Source organism: Pholcus phalangioides, unplaced genomic scaffold (genome assembly GCF_987345545.1).
Source record: "Pholcus phalangioides strain wild (caught in Gottingen) unplaced genomic scaffold, Ppha-v1.0 ptg000019l_1, whole genome shotgun sequence".
Lineage (NCBI taxonomy): Eukaryota > Metazoa > Arthropoda > Arachnida > Araneae > Pholcidae > Pholcus > Pholcus phalangioides.
The window spans coordinates 6,006,811-6,025,529 of NW_028301612.1; the positions used below are offsets into that span (position 1 = coordinate 6,006,811).

At 38.6% G+C, this 18,719-nt stretch overlaps 1 protein-coding gene across 1 annotated transcript; it reads right to left on the reverse strand.

The window, feature by feature from the left end:
- Positions 1-1,654: 1,654 nt before the first annotated feature.
- LOC149071146 (uncharacterized) lies at positions 1,655-10,019 on the reverse strand. Its single transcript, XM_089248133.1, has 5 exons — positions 9,878-10,019; positions 7,297-7,426; positions 5,841-5,977; positions 2,786-2,930; positions 1,655-2,035 (listed from the first exon to the last, which is right to left on the reverse strand). The coding sequence occupies exons 1-5, from the start codon at positions 9,921-9,923 to the stop codon at positions 1,807-1,809; spliced, it is 687 nt and encodes a 228-aa protein (XP_089104259.1). The 5' UTR covers positions 9,924-10,019; the 3' UTR covers positions 1,655-1,806.
- Positions 10,020-18,719: the final 8,700 nt, after the last annotated feature.

The window sequence follows — 18,719 nt, forward strand, 5'->3', positions numbered from 1 at the left end:
TACAAAAAAAAAATCTAAATTTTGGATATTGAATATTATTGTTTTTGTGTACATTTTCAAGGTTTTAATTTTTCCTTTTGAGTCACTGTTTATGATGACCCATGGAAGTATTATATCCCTTTGGGTCAAATAGTGTTTCTTTTGTAGTTTTCTTTCTGTCTTGTATGTTTTTGTGATGTCTTGCTAATAAAAAAAATCTGTGTATCTGTGTATTTGGTCTTTTTTTAGGAAGGTCCGATGGACATGAAGGTTCGGGGAAAAAACGCTTTCAGTCCAAAAAAAAATCGATATTAATGTTTTTGCGGTTTGCTCAGTGTCGTCTTTTTCAACCACGTAAAACGCCAAAGCCAAAAATGCTTTCAGTTCGCTGTAATAAAGGAAGAAAGATACGGCATAAGGGAGGGAAGAATAAATTTAGTTATAGTGCGTAGAGGGAAAACGCGCCTTAACGAATTTGTAGCATGCGTAGAAAGCGATATTTGAATGTGTGTCGGGATCACACTATAAAATTTTTATAAAAGCTCTTTTACAAATTTTTAAAAATGAAACTAATAAGCGGATCGGTTGCATTCGAGAAAATGAGACCGATAACCTTATCGGTTTCATTTTTCAAGTATTATAAAGTTATATATCAAGTTTTATGAAACTTTTATAGTGTAATCCTGGCCTTACACACACACACACACACACACACACACTGTTTTGCTTTACTGGTGTGTGTTTCGTGCTTTGTACTTAGAAATTTGAGGTTAGTTCGTGTATAAAAAAAACATCACTGAATATTGATTAATGCTGTGTCCTAAACAAATGCCCTATAGCGAGATTCCAGAAGAATGGATGTAAGTTATAAGAAACGGTCGTGTAAAACCATCTCCTTTCATGCTGGTTGACTGTAAACCACCAAAATTTTAAGGCTTGGACAGATTATTTGAAGCTTATGTACCAGAAAAAAAGGTCCATTTCCGACAAGGCGAATCAGATGCATTCATGCAACATTCATTTCAACTTTTTCCGGGGGAAGAACATATACCCAATATATGTGTGTATATATATATATATACAGTCGGCACTCATAATAACGATCCCATGTTATAGCGACCATTCCATTACAATGACCGATAGGATAAGTCCCAAATGAACGACTAGCATATATGGTCTACTTTTTGACATAACGCCCAATATGACGTCGATTTTTGACAGGACGGAGGGAGGGTCGTTATATCGAGCCACGACTGTATATGTATTTCACCTTGTTCGTCCGTTTCTATTTCATTTTTTTAAGCCGGGGGGGGGGGGGGGGACACACCCTCCCAAATGACGGGCCTTAAAGAGCTATAATCGTACCATATTTTCCTGCGTATAATCCGTGGATTATCTGTTAAAAAAGTGGTTAAACATTAGAAAATGCGGATTATATATCTACCGTTGCGGTCAATCTGCAGAAAATTCATGTTATGATCCTGATGAATCTGAATTTGAAGGTTTTTAATTGAACTGTAACTTTTGTTTTTTGCCTGTAAATAATTATATTGTTTCTATATAATTCTTCTGTTTCTATTTAATTCTATTGTTTCTATATATTCTAAATAATTCCATTTCTTAGTTAATAAATTTCGTTAATTAGCGTACCAATGGATTTATTATAGAAACACACTGTAAGTTTTTCATTTATTTATTTTTTTAATCCAGCGGATTACATGCAGAACAATACTGTGTAATTCCAAAAATTAGACGTAACTTTTGACCTGTTTTAAACTTGCAATATTTATTGCCAATTAATACTTTATAATATTCAATTTAGGCATTTTAATCCAGGATCTCATTGAGCACCGAATCCATATCCATGGGTGGTCTGTCTGTGCTCTCTGATTGTAGGAATCTGTGGAAAGCGATTTCGAGAGCGAGAAGCTCGGTTGCTGGATGGCAAATCTTCTTCATGATCGGCTTCGACAACATCTCGAAGATACGCATGGGACCTTCCCCACAGATGTCTACCACGGAATCTGAAACCCGTCTAGGAAAGAATCTGAAAAACCTATGGAAAGAGTAATGAAGAAAAAACTTTATTAGCACCATTTGTTTTCATTTCATATTACAGTAAAACGTGGACAGCCATGGTTCCATGAAAATTTGAGTAGTGGTCTGGGGAGTGTGTTGCTGGACACATCTGGAAATATTTCACGGGTCAGTTAGGTGATCTGAAAATGTGCCGTGGGTCACTTAAGTGAGGTAATAATGTGCCGTGGGTCACTTAAGTGAGGTAATAATGTGACGTGAGCCACTTGAGTGACCTAGAACAGTGTCCCAAATGATGTGTAAATAAGCTGTGGGTCACTTAAATTAACTGTAAATATGCCTTTGGTTACTTACGTGATCAGGGAATGTGCCTCAGTCACTGAAATGATCCGGGAATGTGCCACAGTCACAGAAATTATCTGGATATATGCCGCGGGTTACTTAAGGGGGGGGGGGTAAGAATGTGCTGCTAGCCACTTAAGTGACCTAGAACCGCGTCCAGGTCACTTAAGTGATTTATAAATGTGTCACAGGTCATTTAATCGATTTGTATAAGTTCCGCTGGCCACTAAAGTGAGGTAAAAATGTGCCGTGAGTAACTTAAGTGGGATAGAATAGTGACTCGGGTCACTTTAAATGATGTGTAAATGTGCCACGGGTCACTTAAGGAATCTGCTTATTTCGTTTTCCCAAAATTAAGTTTATGGGCCACATCTGGCCCGCGGGGCTACAGGATGAGCATGTATGATACAAACTAATTGTCACTCACAAGCAAAACATAGCGTCTTCGCCGACTGGTTGTGCGGTTTGTTGTTGATGTTCTCTAAAGCTCTCGATTTCCGTTACCAGTGGCATCACAGCAAAACGTAAACGTAGTTGATTGTCATTGACGCAGTCTACGTTCTCCCTATAAGCTGAGAAAAACGTAACATTCATTATTTCTTTCATCGATATTATTCATTTAATGAAAATCGTGGGAATATTTAAGAAAATTTATTCTTTAGAGATAGGGATCTTTTATTCCAATCTCACAGGTATTGCTGTGGCCAAAAAAGAAGAAAACAAAAAACACTTTCATGGAGCCCGAGCACCAACAAATCATACTGCGTAGATCCGTCTTTAGAGGTGTGGTGTAACAGGTGCTACCGCAACGATTTTGGTGTGGTTGGGGGGTCCCTGCACTTGCGATAATAGAAGCGAATAAATATGCATGCATCAAAGATACATTTTTTTTTCTGTAGTAAACAAGGTGTCTGAGCATCAATTTATTTGATTCTGAAATTTATTTCTCATTAATTCTGAGATTTTTCTTCCATTAATTCTGAGATTTTTCTCTCATTAATTCTGAGATTTTTTCTCATTAATTCTGAGATTTTTTTTTATTAATTCTGAGATTTTTTCTCTCATTAATTCTGAGATCGTTTTTCTCATTAATTCTGAGATCGTTTTTCTCATTAATTCTGAGATCTTTTTTCTCATTAATTCTGAGATTTTTTTCTCTCATTAATTCTGAGATTTTTTTCTCTCATTAATTCTGAGATCGTTTTTCTCATTAATTCTGAGATCGTTTTTCTCATTATTTCTGAGATTTTTTTCTCTCATTAATTCTGAGATCGTTTTTCTTATTAATTCTGAGATCGTTTTTCTCATTAATTCTGTGATCGTTTTTCTCATTAATTCTGAGATTTTCTCCACTAATATTTTGGGATTTTTCCTTTAATTAACTCTGAGATTTTTTTCTCCCATTATTTCTGATATTTTCTCCCTCTTTGATTCTGGGTTTTTTCTCTCGTTAATTCCAAATTTTTTTCTCTCATTAACTCTGAGATTTTTTTCTTTCAATAAAAAACTCTATCAATCTCTAAAATTTCTATCAATTATTTTTCTCATTAACTCTGAATTTCTGGGGGTTTTCCCCTCATTAAGTCTGGAATTCAATTCTCTCATTTTAAATCTGAAATTTTTTTCTCTCATCAATTCTGAATTTTCATAAATTCTGTGATTTGTTTTCTCTCATTTTAAAGTTATGAACTTTTTGAGGGATGTCCGTTAAGACGAGTTTTATTCCACTTTCTTTTTGCAACCAATTCTGAGATTTCTTTCAAAATTTTTTTATTCATTTCTCTTATTAATTTTAAAAACATACATCTGATATTAGTCAGAAAGAAATTATTTCTCATGCATGAACCTCTATTAACTCTGAAAATATTTTTGTGTTGGAACCGACAATTGACGAGAAAATAGTGATTGAAGCCCCGTTTACACGTGCAAGATTGTGGGTAGCTTTGGTGATTATTACCAAGCCTCCTAGAGAGAGTAGTATCTAGGAGGCTTTTTGTTATTATTCGCAATGGCAACTTTTTCCCTCTCCGAAAAAAGGTGAGGCTGAGATCCCTCAAAAGAGTCCCATCTTTGTTGCGGAATAATAAAGGGTGACTTCGACCTCCTCTCCCATAATCCTATGTGCACAAAATGATATTCTTATTTATAGTTGTAATTATCATAAGATAACTTTTTGAGTTGAAAAATAATTTCAATCTTTGACTTCAATAAAGGATAAATATTCAAGTAGGCTTCGTGTAAAATACGGAAAAAACCGGGACACTTTTGCCAAAAACTCGGGACGGCCAGAAAAACAGAAAATACCGGGACTGTCCCGAGAAATACGGGCCGTATGGTCACCCTACTGTTAAATCCTTCGTCGGCCATCTTGAGCCAACCACCCGTTCAACCCACGTGACCAGTGACGACTTCCGAAAAGAAGGGGGGGGGGGGTAAATACCGACATAAACTAAATAACATGTAAACGGGTTGCAGTGAAAATCCCCGTTACCGGGAACTTCCCAGGATGTTTTATTGCACATGTAAACGGGGCTTTGGGAAGGCAGGAATGCACTCTACTACTACTCAACAATGTCCACCCATCCCATTTGGTACAAGCAAATCTGAGAAGGAATAGAGAAATAATAATGATGAAACACAGAATATACAGAGTGTCCTTGAGTGCCAATGCGGTCTTTACCTCATCAACCGTCCGTCGTAGAGATGAATTGATTTCAATTTAAAAATGCTCCAAAGGCGTTCAAAAATTATCATGTACCAGTTTTGAGAGTGAAAATACAGTCTGTCACAAAATAAAAGAAATCCAAGTTTTTATACGTTGCCCTTGTCCTTCCAATTATAAAGTTGTTGTCCTGTATCTCCTGAGGACAACAGAAAAAATTCCATGTTTCTAAGCACAATATTCGGACAGTGAAAAACTAACGGACAGTGCCCCCCCCCCCCCCATTTATGCTGTCCTTTTCTAACTTCTCTCTTCTATTTCAATTCTATAATATCTCAGCAAATATTGCACTTAGAAACTTGGATTTATTTTGGCATCAGGAGACATAGGACAACGATTTTCTAATTGGAAGTTCAAGGACAAGGAGAGCGTATAAAGATTTAGGGTTTTTTTATTTTTATTTTACCACACAGTGTATTTTCACTCTCAAAACTGGTACAGGGTACAAGCTAATTTGTAACGAATGTTGAGCATTTTTAAACTTAAACCATATCTCTTCGAAGGGCGGTTGATGAGATAAAGGCCGCACTAGTACTTACAGGACACCCTGTATACGCATACGTCATACGTCATGTAAAGAATTTCAACTTTAAAATAAACATTTCACATCATCCCAAAATTCTTAAGAAGGCTACTAAGCGTATCATCTGTGGGTGATTAGGACACTCTTATGTTTAATTCTAATGAGAAAAAAGGAATATCGCTATTAGAGAAAGAGAGAGAGTATGGGAATATAAAATATATATATATATATATATACCTCTTCCAAGCTCTGATGTCTCATCGCATAAATCGCCAAGGATGTTAGAGATGTCTCTTACTGTTAATCTGATCGGGAAATCAATCGGGCACGTGTCGTTGAAATTCGTGACGCATCTCAGTTGAGATACTCCTAATCTTCATGGAAAAGAGAAGGAAATAGGTGTTACTTCATTATACTTCGGTGATTGGTTACATGTGAAGGGTTCACAGAAATAGTAGACCAAGTCCGTTTATCTTTATTATGGACAATAGCACCTCTTTGATAGTTAATTCAGTTCAAGTGATGTGACGGAATTATATATGTCAAAGTTCGCTGGGGCGCGGTAGCCCAGGTCGATAAGATACTCGCCTGAAGTACCAAAGGATGTTTAGAGGTGTCGCGAGTTCGATATCCGGTTCATCCATGTCAGAAAAATTTCCTGACACAGGGATACAACAAAAATGGCGACAAGAAAAGGAGTCCTCCATTGAGGGGTTAGTGCACCAACCCCTCGACGAGTATAAAAGAACAAGCTTGTCGTTCGGAATCGGAAATAAATTCTAGGTTCCGGTCTAATTATCCCTCGTGTGCAGAAAATGACCGTGGTGCGACAAAAATGATCAAAGTTCAGTCAGTTATGAACCAATCCATGTGGTCCTAGGTTGAGGACAGTTGCGTAAGAGTACATAAAGTAATTTTTTTGCAAACTTCGGCCCTTTTTATCATTCTCATAACTAAAATGATTGTATTTGGATAAATTTTTAAATTGAAGGTATGTTTGCATAACGAATGGTTCAAAAGATAAAGGGTGTGAAAGGAAGCACTTTATACCCTTAACTAGCATTTCTCAACCTATGTTCCGCACGCAGACTTGGAAATTTGATTCTGATTAAATGAAGATTATAGAATTCTGCGAAACTGACTTCGTAAAATATCGTACAGGTCCTATAATAAATTAAGCCCGTATTCTCCGAATTACTGGTCTGCAGAATCATTTCAGACATTTTAGTTGTCAGGTGTCGAACCTGTCATATATGTCGACATACGGCAATTTCCAACCAGTGGAATTGGGTGGGAAATGAAGGAGCCATCAGTCGGTGGTCACCCCAAGCTCGGTAGTAACTTGTTTCTGATGTTCTTGGACGGATTCGAACCAGGGGGGGGGGCATCTTACCACTGCGCTACTCGGGCGCTGTTCAGAAAGGTTGAGAAACGCTGCCCAGTACAATATATGTGTTACTGACAAAGTTTGGAATCGACCAGTTCGCGAATTGGTTCAAATTTCGGGCTTTGACCAGCTAGCCAGACATCCCTGCCCAAAGGCAGGTCAGCGCCCGAATCATTTCTGCAAATCAGACTTTGGCCAAAACTGTCGGGCCGATTCGCAGATCGGTCGGACATTCCGCGAATTGGCTGCGCTACAGGACTTGGCAGTAACATTATGTAATGATTAGTGTGTATTCATATTACCTACTCGCAATACTCATCTAGAAAGGATTTATCAGGTAGAAACTCGAATTGAGGTGGACGGCGAGCGTTATCCGGTGGCGGACAAGCATCTTCCAATTTCATGTTGCATTCATTAAAAGAGACGGAGCACGAAACTGCGAAAATAAAAACAAATAAAATGAATGTTATTGAAAGAAATACTGAAATTGTAAGCATTTTTTTTATTTTATACATCGCACACCAGTATTCTCATTAATAAAAATAAAATTAATAATCAAACCCACGTCAAACTGCTGAGAGATACACAGCGGCATAAGTAATTACAGGTGCTATCATCTATTTTCATAAATTTCTAATGCAACCGGTGCCCCACTGCAGCTCGAGAAAAATAGAATAAATCAGCAAGTTTGATTGATAAAACAAAAAACGAGGCCTAAGGGGGGGGGGGTTCCACCTCAGTAGTAATATACCAAAAAAGGGCTTAGGGTCACAAAACGAGAACCTCTGGTGTAGTGAGTAAAGATATTCTGGTGTTTGTTTGAGTGTCGTTTGCTGTGTTGTGAGAATTTTTATTGTTCACAGGTGGAGATAGACTTCAAAAGCGAGGGGGTGGGCAGGATGATGATGATGATGATGTCAAGTCATATACGGTCGGTCCGTTTAATCCAATAATGAACAAACGCCAGATACCCCGCTTAAACGGACAAAATCCTTCCAGCACAAAAATTTCCCCCGCTTCATATTATAATTTTAATGACTTGCCCCTGTCAACCACGGGCGGACGAGCATTCTACCGCGCATATATTGGCACAATAAATGCAAGAATGTTGGTGCAACAATTGCGTGTGTAAAGAATTACACATGTATAACGATTAACGAATGTATATTTTACCCTACGAAAGGCCCCCCCCCCCCCAGTCTTCTTACTTGTCTTTCAGAATTCTCTCCGGCACGACCGCGCTCTCCGGGACAACGCGCTAAAATCTCGTAAGCGACAGAGCCCGGCCGTGCTTTGTCTATCTGTTCTGTTCTGCCGAGCACGGGCATCGTAATCATCGGCCCTAGAGGGCTCTTACGAAAAGTAAGCATTTAACGAAATCTGCTCATACGATATGTCTTCATGTAGCAGCAATATAATTATATCCAGATGCATAATCTTCTGTAATCAAATTACATACACATGATCTAGCTCAGTTAAATAATCTACCTAAAAACTAGATTATATTTATATTACATGCAAGAACATTCAAATAAGAGCTTTACAAAATTTACAATTTCAAAAAAATGGGTAATAAGTGAATTAAATTTTTTAAGATTTTTCAAATAAAAAAGTACGATTTTTTTTGTCCTTCATCAGTTTTACAATTTACTGTACAAACTATGTAATGTTGTAAAAGGGCAATTGTAGTTGTTGTTCTCCGCATATAATTGTGTAGTCGTGCTCTGTCAACACCTTCTATAGCAGAAACTCTCCGCGCGAAGCTCGTGACGTCACTGAAGTCGTCCATTTCACTTATAGTCATTGGATATACAGCAAAAAAAAGGGTGAAGATTTCACATATACGTCGGACTGCTATACGTATACAATGGCTGCAGGTGACTTCAGTGACGTCAAAGCTTTGCGTCGAGGCTTTCTCGTATAAGAATGTGTTGGCTCTATGCGATCAAGATAAATCTAGTCGTGCTCTGAGCGACCAAATTCTCTTCTTCATTCTTTACTCGGACAAATCTTTTCTTTGAGATATTTCTTCGGTAACAGAGAAATCTTGTCGTTAGACTTGTGCATGCGACACGAGATTTTCTTTCTTTCAGAGCACTTTAAAAATGATTTAGAATAATTTTTTGCATAAAACCGATACTCTCACGCAATGACTTCTCTAACATTGTTTTAAAGTTTAAATATTCTACATTGCAAATTGCGTATTGCATTTGCTATCATTGACAAAACTTACCAGCAATTGTATTTTTTTTATAGAACTAGGAATTTTTGGCTTGGAGGATATTGTTGCCAGATTCTGCTGCGGGCAAAGATTTTGAAGGCCCTGACACTGGGATTAAAGATGATACTAATGAAACCAGGCACGACCCTAGCATCGTTTTTTATTTCGTCTCTTTCATACTGTAATGTGGTTATTTTTTTTCAGTAGTTTATTATTTTAGTGATTTTCACACTCACACATTGATTTCACGTTCTGCACAGGAACTGCTACAAAAATTCACACTAGAAAACTTCAGGGTGCCAGGAATGGATTAACATTGTTGTAACCATTGTAACCATTCTACAATGATTCTTATGGGAAAAATTATTTCGGTTTTCGAACAATTCGACTAACGAACGCACATCACACACGAATTAAGCTCGTAAACCGAAGGTTGACTGTATATCGTAAGTAGTGAATTTTCCGGTCATTATTTGTTTCATCATTGATACACTCCGAAAACTGTGGTTGAATGCAAATATTGCAAATTTAGGATTCATCCCCGATAGAGACCTTCGTTTAAGAAGAAAAAAAAACCGAAAACTTATTAATTTACACAGGACATTGCATGTAAATTTTCAATGACAAAAATACATAAGTGCAAAAATTGAGATATACATAACTTACTTGCCAGTCCTAAGAAAACTAAAATCGTCAGTGTTGAGTCAGACATCGCTGCAGTTACCAACAAACAATTACGACTTACAATACTGCCTTTGTTAAAACTTGTATATATTTCTCTTCTCTTTCTATTTATTATAGCTAAATACACTATCGCAAACGGATGCTGAGCGTTATATATGTATTTTGTTAATTCCGGAAATATCAAGGCTATATTAATTTGTAATATCATTCAGTGCGTCTGAAATTGCGCTCGTTACTCACTTCCGTCTGCGTTGACGTCAATCTATAGCAACGGTGATCAAGTTCTTGGACGTAAAATTTCTCAATTTCTTATCACTGACTGCTTATGGGGATGAAGAGTGAACCACTGGCCACGGGCGAGAGTCAGTTGCAGTTCTCCGCATATCAATCAAATCCGAAGGTCAATTACACAGCTAGGGGCCGTTCAAGTATTACGTAAGCAAATTTTTAACCATTTTTGACCCCCCCCCCCCCCATCAGCAAAATTTCGTCATCACTGCCCCCTACCTCCTAACGAATATTGGTGGGATCAGGAACGTACGCGAGGGGGGGGGGGTGGGCATAGGGAGCTCATGCGCCCCCCCCCCAGAAGGAAAAACAATATTTTTTAATGCAAAAATATTTAAAAAAAATTAAAATTTCGAAAGAAAATACCTTTATATGTTATTATAATCTATTTCTGTTAATTTCAATTCCATTTGAAGGGTAAGAACTCAGAATTTCTTTTTAAGAAATCCATTGTTACCCACCCTTTAAGCCATATATGGTGAACCCTTGACCCGCGGACCAAATGTATCCCTGAAGTTTATCTGATGTGGCTTGCCCCTCTAACCTAATTTTGTAAAAATGAACTAAGCGGCACTGTTATAAATCCCTTAAATGACCCGTGGCACACATCCAGAGCATTTAAGTAGCCCCGTGACACATTTTCAGATCGCTGGAGTAAACCTCAAATATCACTTTCACATTCAAAGATCACTTCAGTAACCCGCGACACAGTTCCTTAACACTTAAACTATCCGTGGCACATTTAGAGATCCTTTGAGTGACATGTGACACAATTTTAGAGCACTTAAGCAGCCCCAGTGTGGTTCCACATCACTCGAGTTACCGCGAAACATTCCCAGATTACTTTAGTGATCCGTGGCATAATTACGGATTACTTGAGTGATGCGTTGCAGAGTTCTAGAATACTTAAGCGGCCCGGAAACATTTCCATAGCACTTGAAGGATCCGTGAAACATTTAGAAATCGCTTAAGTGGCTCTGTGAGCGATTTATCATTATGGAGAATGTTAGTTCAGGTGCTCACAAACTAGCGAAAAATTTTTCTCGTTTTTGGCGCACCGAATAAGATGCCATCAGGAATATTTCATATTTTCATAAAGGGTGGTTGATGAGACGTGAGCATCACCCAACCCCTCCCCCCTCTCCTTGTCATCAAAAGTCAACAAATCGGAACCCGCTGACCCTCCCCCCCATCGATGCTGACGTAATATTTTAATGACCCCTAGGTGCCACTCATCCTTTCTCGATTTACCCATAAGTCAAAATAGCGTCTTTTCATCCTCAGTTCGATAAAAGGTGTGTGTCTCGTTCTTATCCTCTCTCTTCTTCAGTCCCTTTCCTTTCTGCTTTACCCCCTTCAAGTCAAAGAATAGAGGACTAAAAATTTAGATATTCCAGTGGGTGAGCCTGGTCCAAAATAGCGTGCCAAATAGCGAGCACCATGTTGTTCCTTGAAGAACTAAGAGGGTGCTCTCAGGTGCCTGATTCTGTACTCTTGAGATACATACCCGTCTTAAACATTCATCGTTTATGTTGATGATAGTTTAAGCGAGAAAAAAATCAATATTTCGGTGAAAGGGTTTAACTATTGAAAGAAAGAACTCTGACGTATGGCTTTAACTGAAGTAATCGTGATGCTAATCATTTAATCATGTGGTTGTCGGTGAATATCTTCTAAAATGAAGCATATATCCTCAATAGTGAGCACTATGACTCCCCCCCCCCCGCTACGCGGGTAGGATTGGCAGGACTCTAGTACGGGGCCCTGGGACAAATCTCATTGTTTTTGTTGTTTTATCTTTTATACTATAAATTCACTATATAAGAGACCCCACTAAAGATCTCAGTTCTGGAGTGGGGGGGGGTCTAGCTCCAGGATGCAGGGAGACATGATGAGCACCGAGATGCTCATGAGTAAAGGAAAATGTTATTCTTTCGTAGGCACTCTGCTTTTTTTTTCCAGATGGGGGCACATTGTCTTTCATTCCACTTGCACAGACCATTTTCTCTGCTCACATAATTTCGATATCTGAGCGGAATGATAAAATAACATGGCGTCTTATACAATATGAGGAATTTTTTCAGTAAAGCAGAAAACTATGTGCATGGAAGCATTAATAATTATTCTCAGACTCAAAACCCATATTATTCACCATGAAAAACTGGAGCCTTACTTGGTTACTTCGTCCATATTACATAAACGTGTAAACATAAAATTTTATCAGCAAAAATATGCCTAAAACAGTTATACAATACAGTATTATGTTACATCTGAGAAACACTTCACATCAATGAACTGGAACCCCTTCCGCCACCTATCGAATAGAACTATTACAATTCTTCGATAGAAATCGATGACAGATTTTTGATTAATGCGCTATATCAAAAAAAAATCAATATGATACGATATCAGTTAATATTTTATAATCAACTAGCTATAATACCCGACGTTGCCCGGGTTTTCTTCAATGAGGCTTTTTTGGATCACGTGATATCTCCCTCTTTCTTTGAGGGACATGCAAATCGTGGGGTCTAAGTTCACCAATATGTCGACTTCCTGCGCGACTCATGAAAGAAACAAATCTAGATTTAAAGAAACGTAAAAATAAATATATATATTTATTTATATTCCCTTCCTTTGAACTTCAAGTTATCCATCTCTGCCTGTTTCTACTTCAGAAAATGCTCAATTAAAGCTGTGGAATTTTTTCGATGTACTTTTTACGGGTCCATGATTAATTTTAAAACAACCTAAAATATATGTGAATTTATGCAGTTGAATATTAAAAGACAATACGGAGACATTAATTTTAATGCTTGAGAAGATATAAATAAAAAGTTGAAATCAATGGTTATTGCATGAATATCCAACTCAAAAGTAGGTCCGGCTAATTACTTCATATTTAATCTCCTGGGCTTCATATATCTCTAAGCGAACTCAATATTTCAAAAATCGAGAATTCTATGTAATTTTTAAAATTATTGATGTGACAGAAAACCCCACTAAATTTCCGCATTTCTACAGTAAAATCGGCAATTTTAACACTGATTTCTATGGGGATCACCCTTTTCCTGACCCTCAAAGCAATACTGATGATGATTATGACGTCATTCAAAAAAACCTCACTACTGGGAGTATTGAAAATTGACACAAAACATTGCAAAGGCATAAATTTTATACGGGATCCAGAACTTTCGCCCCCGACATTTCGTCCCTGACATCTCGCCCCTGGAACGTTTCGTCCCCGTTACATTTGGCCCCCGGAAATTTCGCCCCCGACATTTCGTCCCCGACATCTCGCCCCTGGAACGTTTCGTCCCCGTTACATTTGGCCCCCGGAAATTTCGCCCCTGACATTTCGCCCCGGTACATTTTGCCCCCGAAAAATTCACACCTGACATTTCACCTGCCCTGAACGTATGAGTGACCGTATGAGTGATTGACTGTATGAGTGACCGTATGAGTGATTGACTGTATGAGTGACCGTATGGGTGATTGACTGTATGAGTGACCGTATGAGTGATTGACTGTATGAGTGAAAGTGTGAATGATCGAGTGACCGTATGAGTGAAAGTGTGAATGATCGAGTGACCGTATGAGTGACCATGTGAATGATCGAGTGACCGTATGAGTGACCAAGTGAGTGTGAAATGAACTGTAGGAGTGCGTTAGTGACCGTACAAATGACTGAGCGAGTGGCAGAATGACTCACCACGTGAGTGACCGTATCAACTAGTGTGCAATTGACTTTATGAGTGAATGACCGTATGAGTGACCACGTGACTGACCGAATGGCCGTATGAGTGACCACGTGACTGACCGAATGGCCGTATGAGTGAGCAAATGAATGACCGCATGAGCGACCAAGTGATTAACTGTATGAGTGATCAAGTGAGTGATAGTGGGGTTGACCGTGTCAGTGACAAAGGGAGGAATTGAGCGATGGAACGTTTGAGTGAATAAGTGACTGGCCGAATGAGTGAGCAAGTGAGTGGCTAATTAAATACTGGTGTAAGTTTCCTAGTGAATGATTGAGCGTATGAGTGACCGAGTGGCTGACGGAATGAAAGACAGAGTGAATGCTTGAATAAATTTGCGAGTGACTGAGTGATTGAGCATATGAGTGATTAAGGGAGAGACTGAGTGATTAACCGTATGAGTGACCGAATGACTGACCGCATGAGTGACCGAGTGGTTAACTGCATGAGTGACCAAGTGAGTGACTGTATATGTGACCAGGTGAGTGACGGTACGAGTGTTCAAGTGAGTGATCAAGGGACTGGCCGTGTGAGTGACCAAGGGAGTTACTGAGTGATGGAACGCATAAGTGAATGTGTGACTAAGGGAGTTACTGAGTGATGGAACGCATAAGTGAATGTGTGACCAAGGGAGTTACTGAGTGATGGAACGCATAAGTGAATGTGTGACCAAGTGAGTGACTGCATGAGTGACCGAAAGATTGATAAAGTGAATGACTGCATGAGTGACCGAAAGATTGATAAAGTGAATGACCGTATGATAAACCCAGTGAGCGACTGAGTGATTGACAAAGTGAGCGATTGAGTGATTGACAGAGTGAGCAATTGAGTGATTGGCAAAGTGCGAGGGTGGAGTGTCTGTCTGCAAAGATGATCCTCCTCATCCCCTCCCCTTTTTATAGGTGGTTACGTAGCACTGAGTGACCAAGTGACTCACACTTTAATGAATTCTAAGAATTTAGAATTTTCAGTTTAAGCATAAAATATTTTTCCCAAATTTACGACTCACACCGGTGTGGTCACTCACACTATCATTCATATATTCACTCATACGGTCACGCGTACGGTCAAGGTAGGCAAAATGACAGGGGGTCAATTTCCGATTCACTTGATTACTCACTAAGTAACTCATATGATCACTCACTGGGTCACTCATATGGTCAGGGCAGGTGAAATGTCCGGGGATAAATTTTCAATTCACTCGATCACTCATGTATTCATTCACTTGGTCACTCATGCGATCAGGGGAAGCAAAATGTCACGAGTAAATGTCCAACTCACTTGATCACTCATGTGGTCACTCACTTGGTCACTTGTACCATCATTCATATGTTCACTCATAGAGTCACGCGTACGATAAGGGCTGGCGAAATATCAGTGATAAATTTTCGATTTACTTGATTACTTACTGAGTCACTCATATGGTCACTCACTGAGTCACTCATATGGTCGCTCACGGAGTCACTCGTATGGTCACTCACTGGGTCATCCATGTTGTCACTCACTGAGTCACTCATATGGTCACTCACTGGGTCACTCATATGGTCAGGGCAGGCGAAAGGTCAGGGCGAAATTCCCGGTGTGAAATGTCAGGGGCGAAACTTCCGGGAGCCAAATGTACTGGGGACGGAACGTGCCGGGGCGAGATGTCGGGGACGAAATGTCGGAGGCGAAATATCGGGGGCAAAGGTTCCGTGAACCGTGTTCTCGATAGGTTCGCTTTTTTTTTCGCCTGTGTTGCCTGCTCCTATTGGTTACAAATGAGCCGCGAGCCGCAGAAATTCAAGTGAGCCGTGTCCTTTTAAAAGGCCTCCGGTGTTCTGCAGAACTTAACAACAAAGCCGCTTGAAAGATGCCTGGCGCTGGGAGGCCCACCAGCGTGAGAATTTCTTTCGTTGCTCCGGGAGGATACCCGCTGTTGCCTGGCGCTTGGTGGCCCATCAGCGTGAGAATTTCTATATCTTTCCGGGCGATACCCGCTGGTGCCTGGCACTAGGTAGCCCACCAGCATGAGAATTTCTATATCCTTCTAGAGGAAACCCGCTGATGCCTGGCGCTAGGGCCCACCACCGTAAGAATTAAAGCTTTCCAAATTCTCTGTTGTACATTTATATATATATATATATATTTATATATATATATATATTGGATAAGGTGGTCGGGTTGCGGTATGGCGGCCGCAGCGTTGTCGGTGTGAGAGGCGGGAGCGTTGTGGGAGATTGGGAGGGACGTCTGGCTCTCGGAAAGGCTCTGATGTTGAGGCTCATTTTTCCACTATAGCTCACCCAATTGGGGAAAAGGCAGAAAATCACTTCATTGTGGTAGGCCTGAGCTATAGTCGGTTTCAGATAAAGATAAAGGTTTTCCGAGACATTCTTCTCCCAAACACACTTTTGCTAGTAAATGTGCTGTCCCGAAAACACTTTTCGGAATAAGTGCTTACTTCGATTTTAATTAGACGATGATGACTTCCAAACATATTCAAATTTTTTTAATGCCATATAAATATTTACTTTGTTTTTTAATGTACTTAGTGTCCCCTTATGTGAGATGGAAGTGAGCGAGGTGTATGGTCTTTGATTTTCGTATACAGTGTGATTAAGAAAAAATCATCCGATTTCAAAATTATTCCACACTTGAAATCGACCATTAACAAAAGTTTTCCATAAAACGTAAGGACACATTCCCCTCATATATTCACATATTACTATTCTATCATTCTATTTTGTGTTTTTAACTTTTAAGAAATATACAATATTGAGAAATCGGATCATTCTCTCTAAGTCATTCAATGAAAACGTAAAAGTATTAACTCTTAATACTAATTATTAATATTTACTATTATTATTATTAATATTTACTATTATTAATATTAATATTACTATATTAATTCTTGTAAAAGTACCAACTCGATATCGTCCACCGCATGCCAGAAGTACGAATGTACAAATTTTCCTTTTTTTTTAATCAGTTGTTTGGATACCTTGTTTTGCTATCTAAGTTGTGCCTGAAACGTGAATGTGTATCCCAATTGAAACACACGTTACAAACCATTTTAGGAGAATAACTTCCATAGAGTATTATAGGTAGAGTATAAACATGCAAACTTCATTTCCCACGTTCTTTTTTTTTTTTGCAAGGACATTGCACATTCGTGATTTTGGCATTGATTTTACATTGATTATTGTACACAAGTAGAATTTCATAATATTACACTGTATGATGCATGGTAATTAGCATAGCTGAATAAAGGCAGCATTCTTTAGTTTTTTGCATATTTTTAAATAAGAATGAATTTGTTATTTGGAAGTTTTTATTTTGGAGAATCTCTCGCGATCCTCAGTTCATTGGCGTGATCCCTCAGTACGTCGCGACCCACGGTTAAACTCCAAGGCTATCCAATGAGTTTAAGGTGTTAATAGACAACAGCTTTCATTTAATATGTTTAAAAAAGCTATAAAAAAGGTGTATTTGAAGTTACGGATATTGGACAGTTCATTTATTTATTTTTTAATTGACTAATCACTCATTTGAGAGAGGGGGGAAAACATTATGAAATACAAAAAAATCTAAATTTTGGATATTGAATATTATAGTTTTTGTACATTTTTAAGGTTGCCAAGAAAATTGTTCCTTTTGAGTTACTGTTTATGACCCATGGAAGTATTATATCCCTTGGGTCAAATAGTGTTTCTTTTGTAGTTTTGTCTTGAGATGTGTTGTGTGTTTTCGTGATGTCTTACTAATAAAAAAATCTGTGTATTTAACCTTTCTTTAGGAAGGTCCGATGGACATGAAGGTTTGGGAAGGAAAACGATTTCAGTCCAAAAGAAAAATCGGAATTAATTTGTTGACGGTTTTCTAGCTCAGTGCCGTCTCATTTAACCGCGTAAAACACCAAAGTCAAAGATGCTTTCAGTCCACTGTAATAAAGGAAGAAAGATACGGCATGAGGGAGGGAACAATAATTTTAGTTACAGTGCGCAGATGGAAAAACGCTCCATAACGAATTTGTGACATACGCAGAAAGCGATATTTGAATGTGTTTTAGGCCAGGATCACTATAAAATTTTTATAAAATCTCTTTTGTAAAACTTTAGAAATGAAACGAATAAGCAGATCGGGTGCATTCGAGAAAATGCAGGGATGATTCCAGTTTTATAAATGAACTTTTATGAAAGTTTTATGGTGTAATCCCGGCGTTACAAACACAAACTCTGCTCTGTTTTGCTTTACTGTTGTGTGTTTCGTGCTTTGTTCTTATGAATTTGAGGTTAGTTCGTGTATAAAAGCATCACTGAGAATTGATTTATGTTGTGTCCTAAACAAACGTCCTATGTCGAGATTCCAGAAGAATGGATGTAAGTTATAAGAAACGGTCGTGTAAAACCATCTCCTTTCATAGTGATTGACTGTCAACCACCAAAATTTTAAGGCTTGGACAGATTATTTGAAGCTTATGCACCAGAAAAAAACGTCCATTTCCGACAAGGCGAATCAGATGCATTCATGCAACATTCATTTCAACTTTTTCCGGGGGAAGAACATATACCCAATATATGTGTGTGTATATATATATATACAGTCGGCACTCATTATAACGACCCCACGTTATAGCGACCATTACATTACAATGACCGGTGGGATAAGTTCCAAATGTACGATTAGCATTATGTTTTAATTTCGATATAACGAACCTCCCAATAGGACGTCCATTTTTGACAGGACGATGGAAGGGTCGGTATATCGAGCCTCGCCTCTATATGTATTTTTCAACT

Bases quoted from the DNA above. Each gene is read 5' to 3' on its own strand.
- LOC149071146 (XM_089248133.1), bottom strand. From the start codon at position 9,923: ATGTCTGACTCAACACTGACGATTTTAGTTTTCTTAGGACTGGCAA. The intron at 2,931-5,840 runs GTATATATATAT...CGTTTTTCTCAG, and splicing joins GACATCAGAGCTTGGAAGAG to CTTATAGGGAGAACGTAGAC. The intron at 2,036-2,785 runs GTGAGTGACAAT...CTCTTTCCATAG, and splicing joins GAAGACGCTATGTTTTGCTT to GTTTTTCAGATTCTTTCCTA.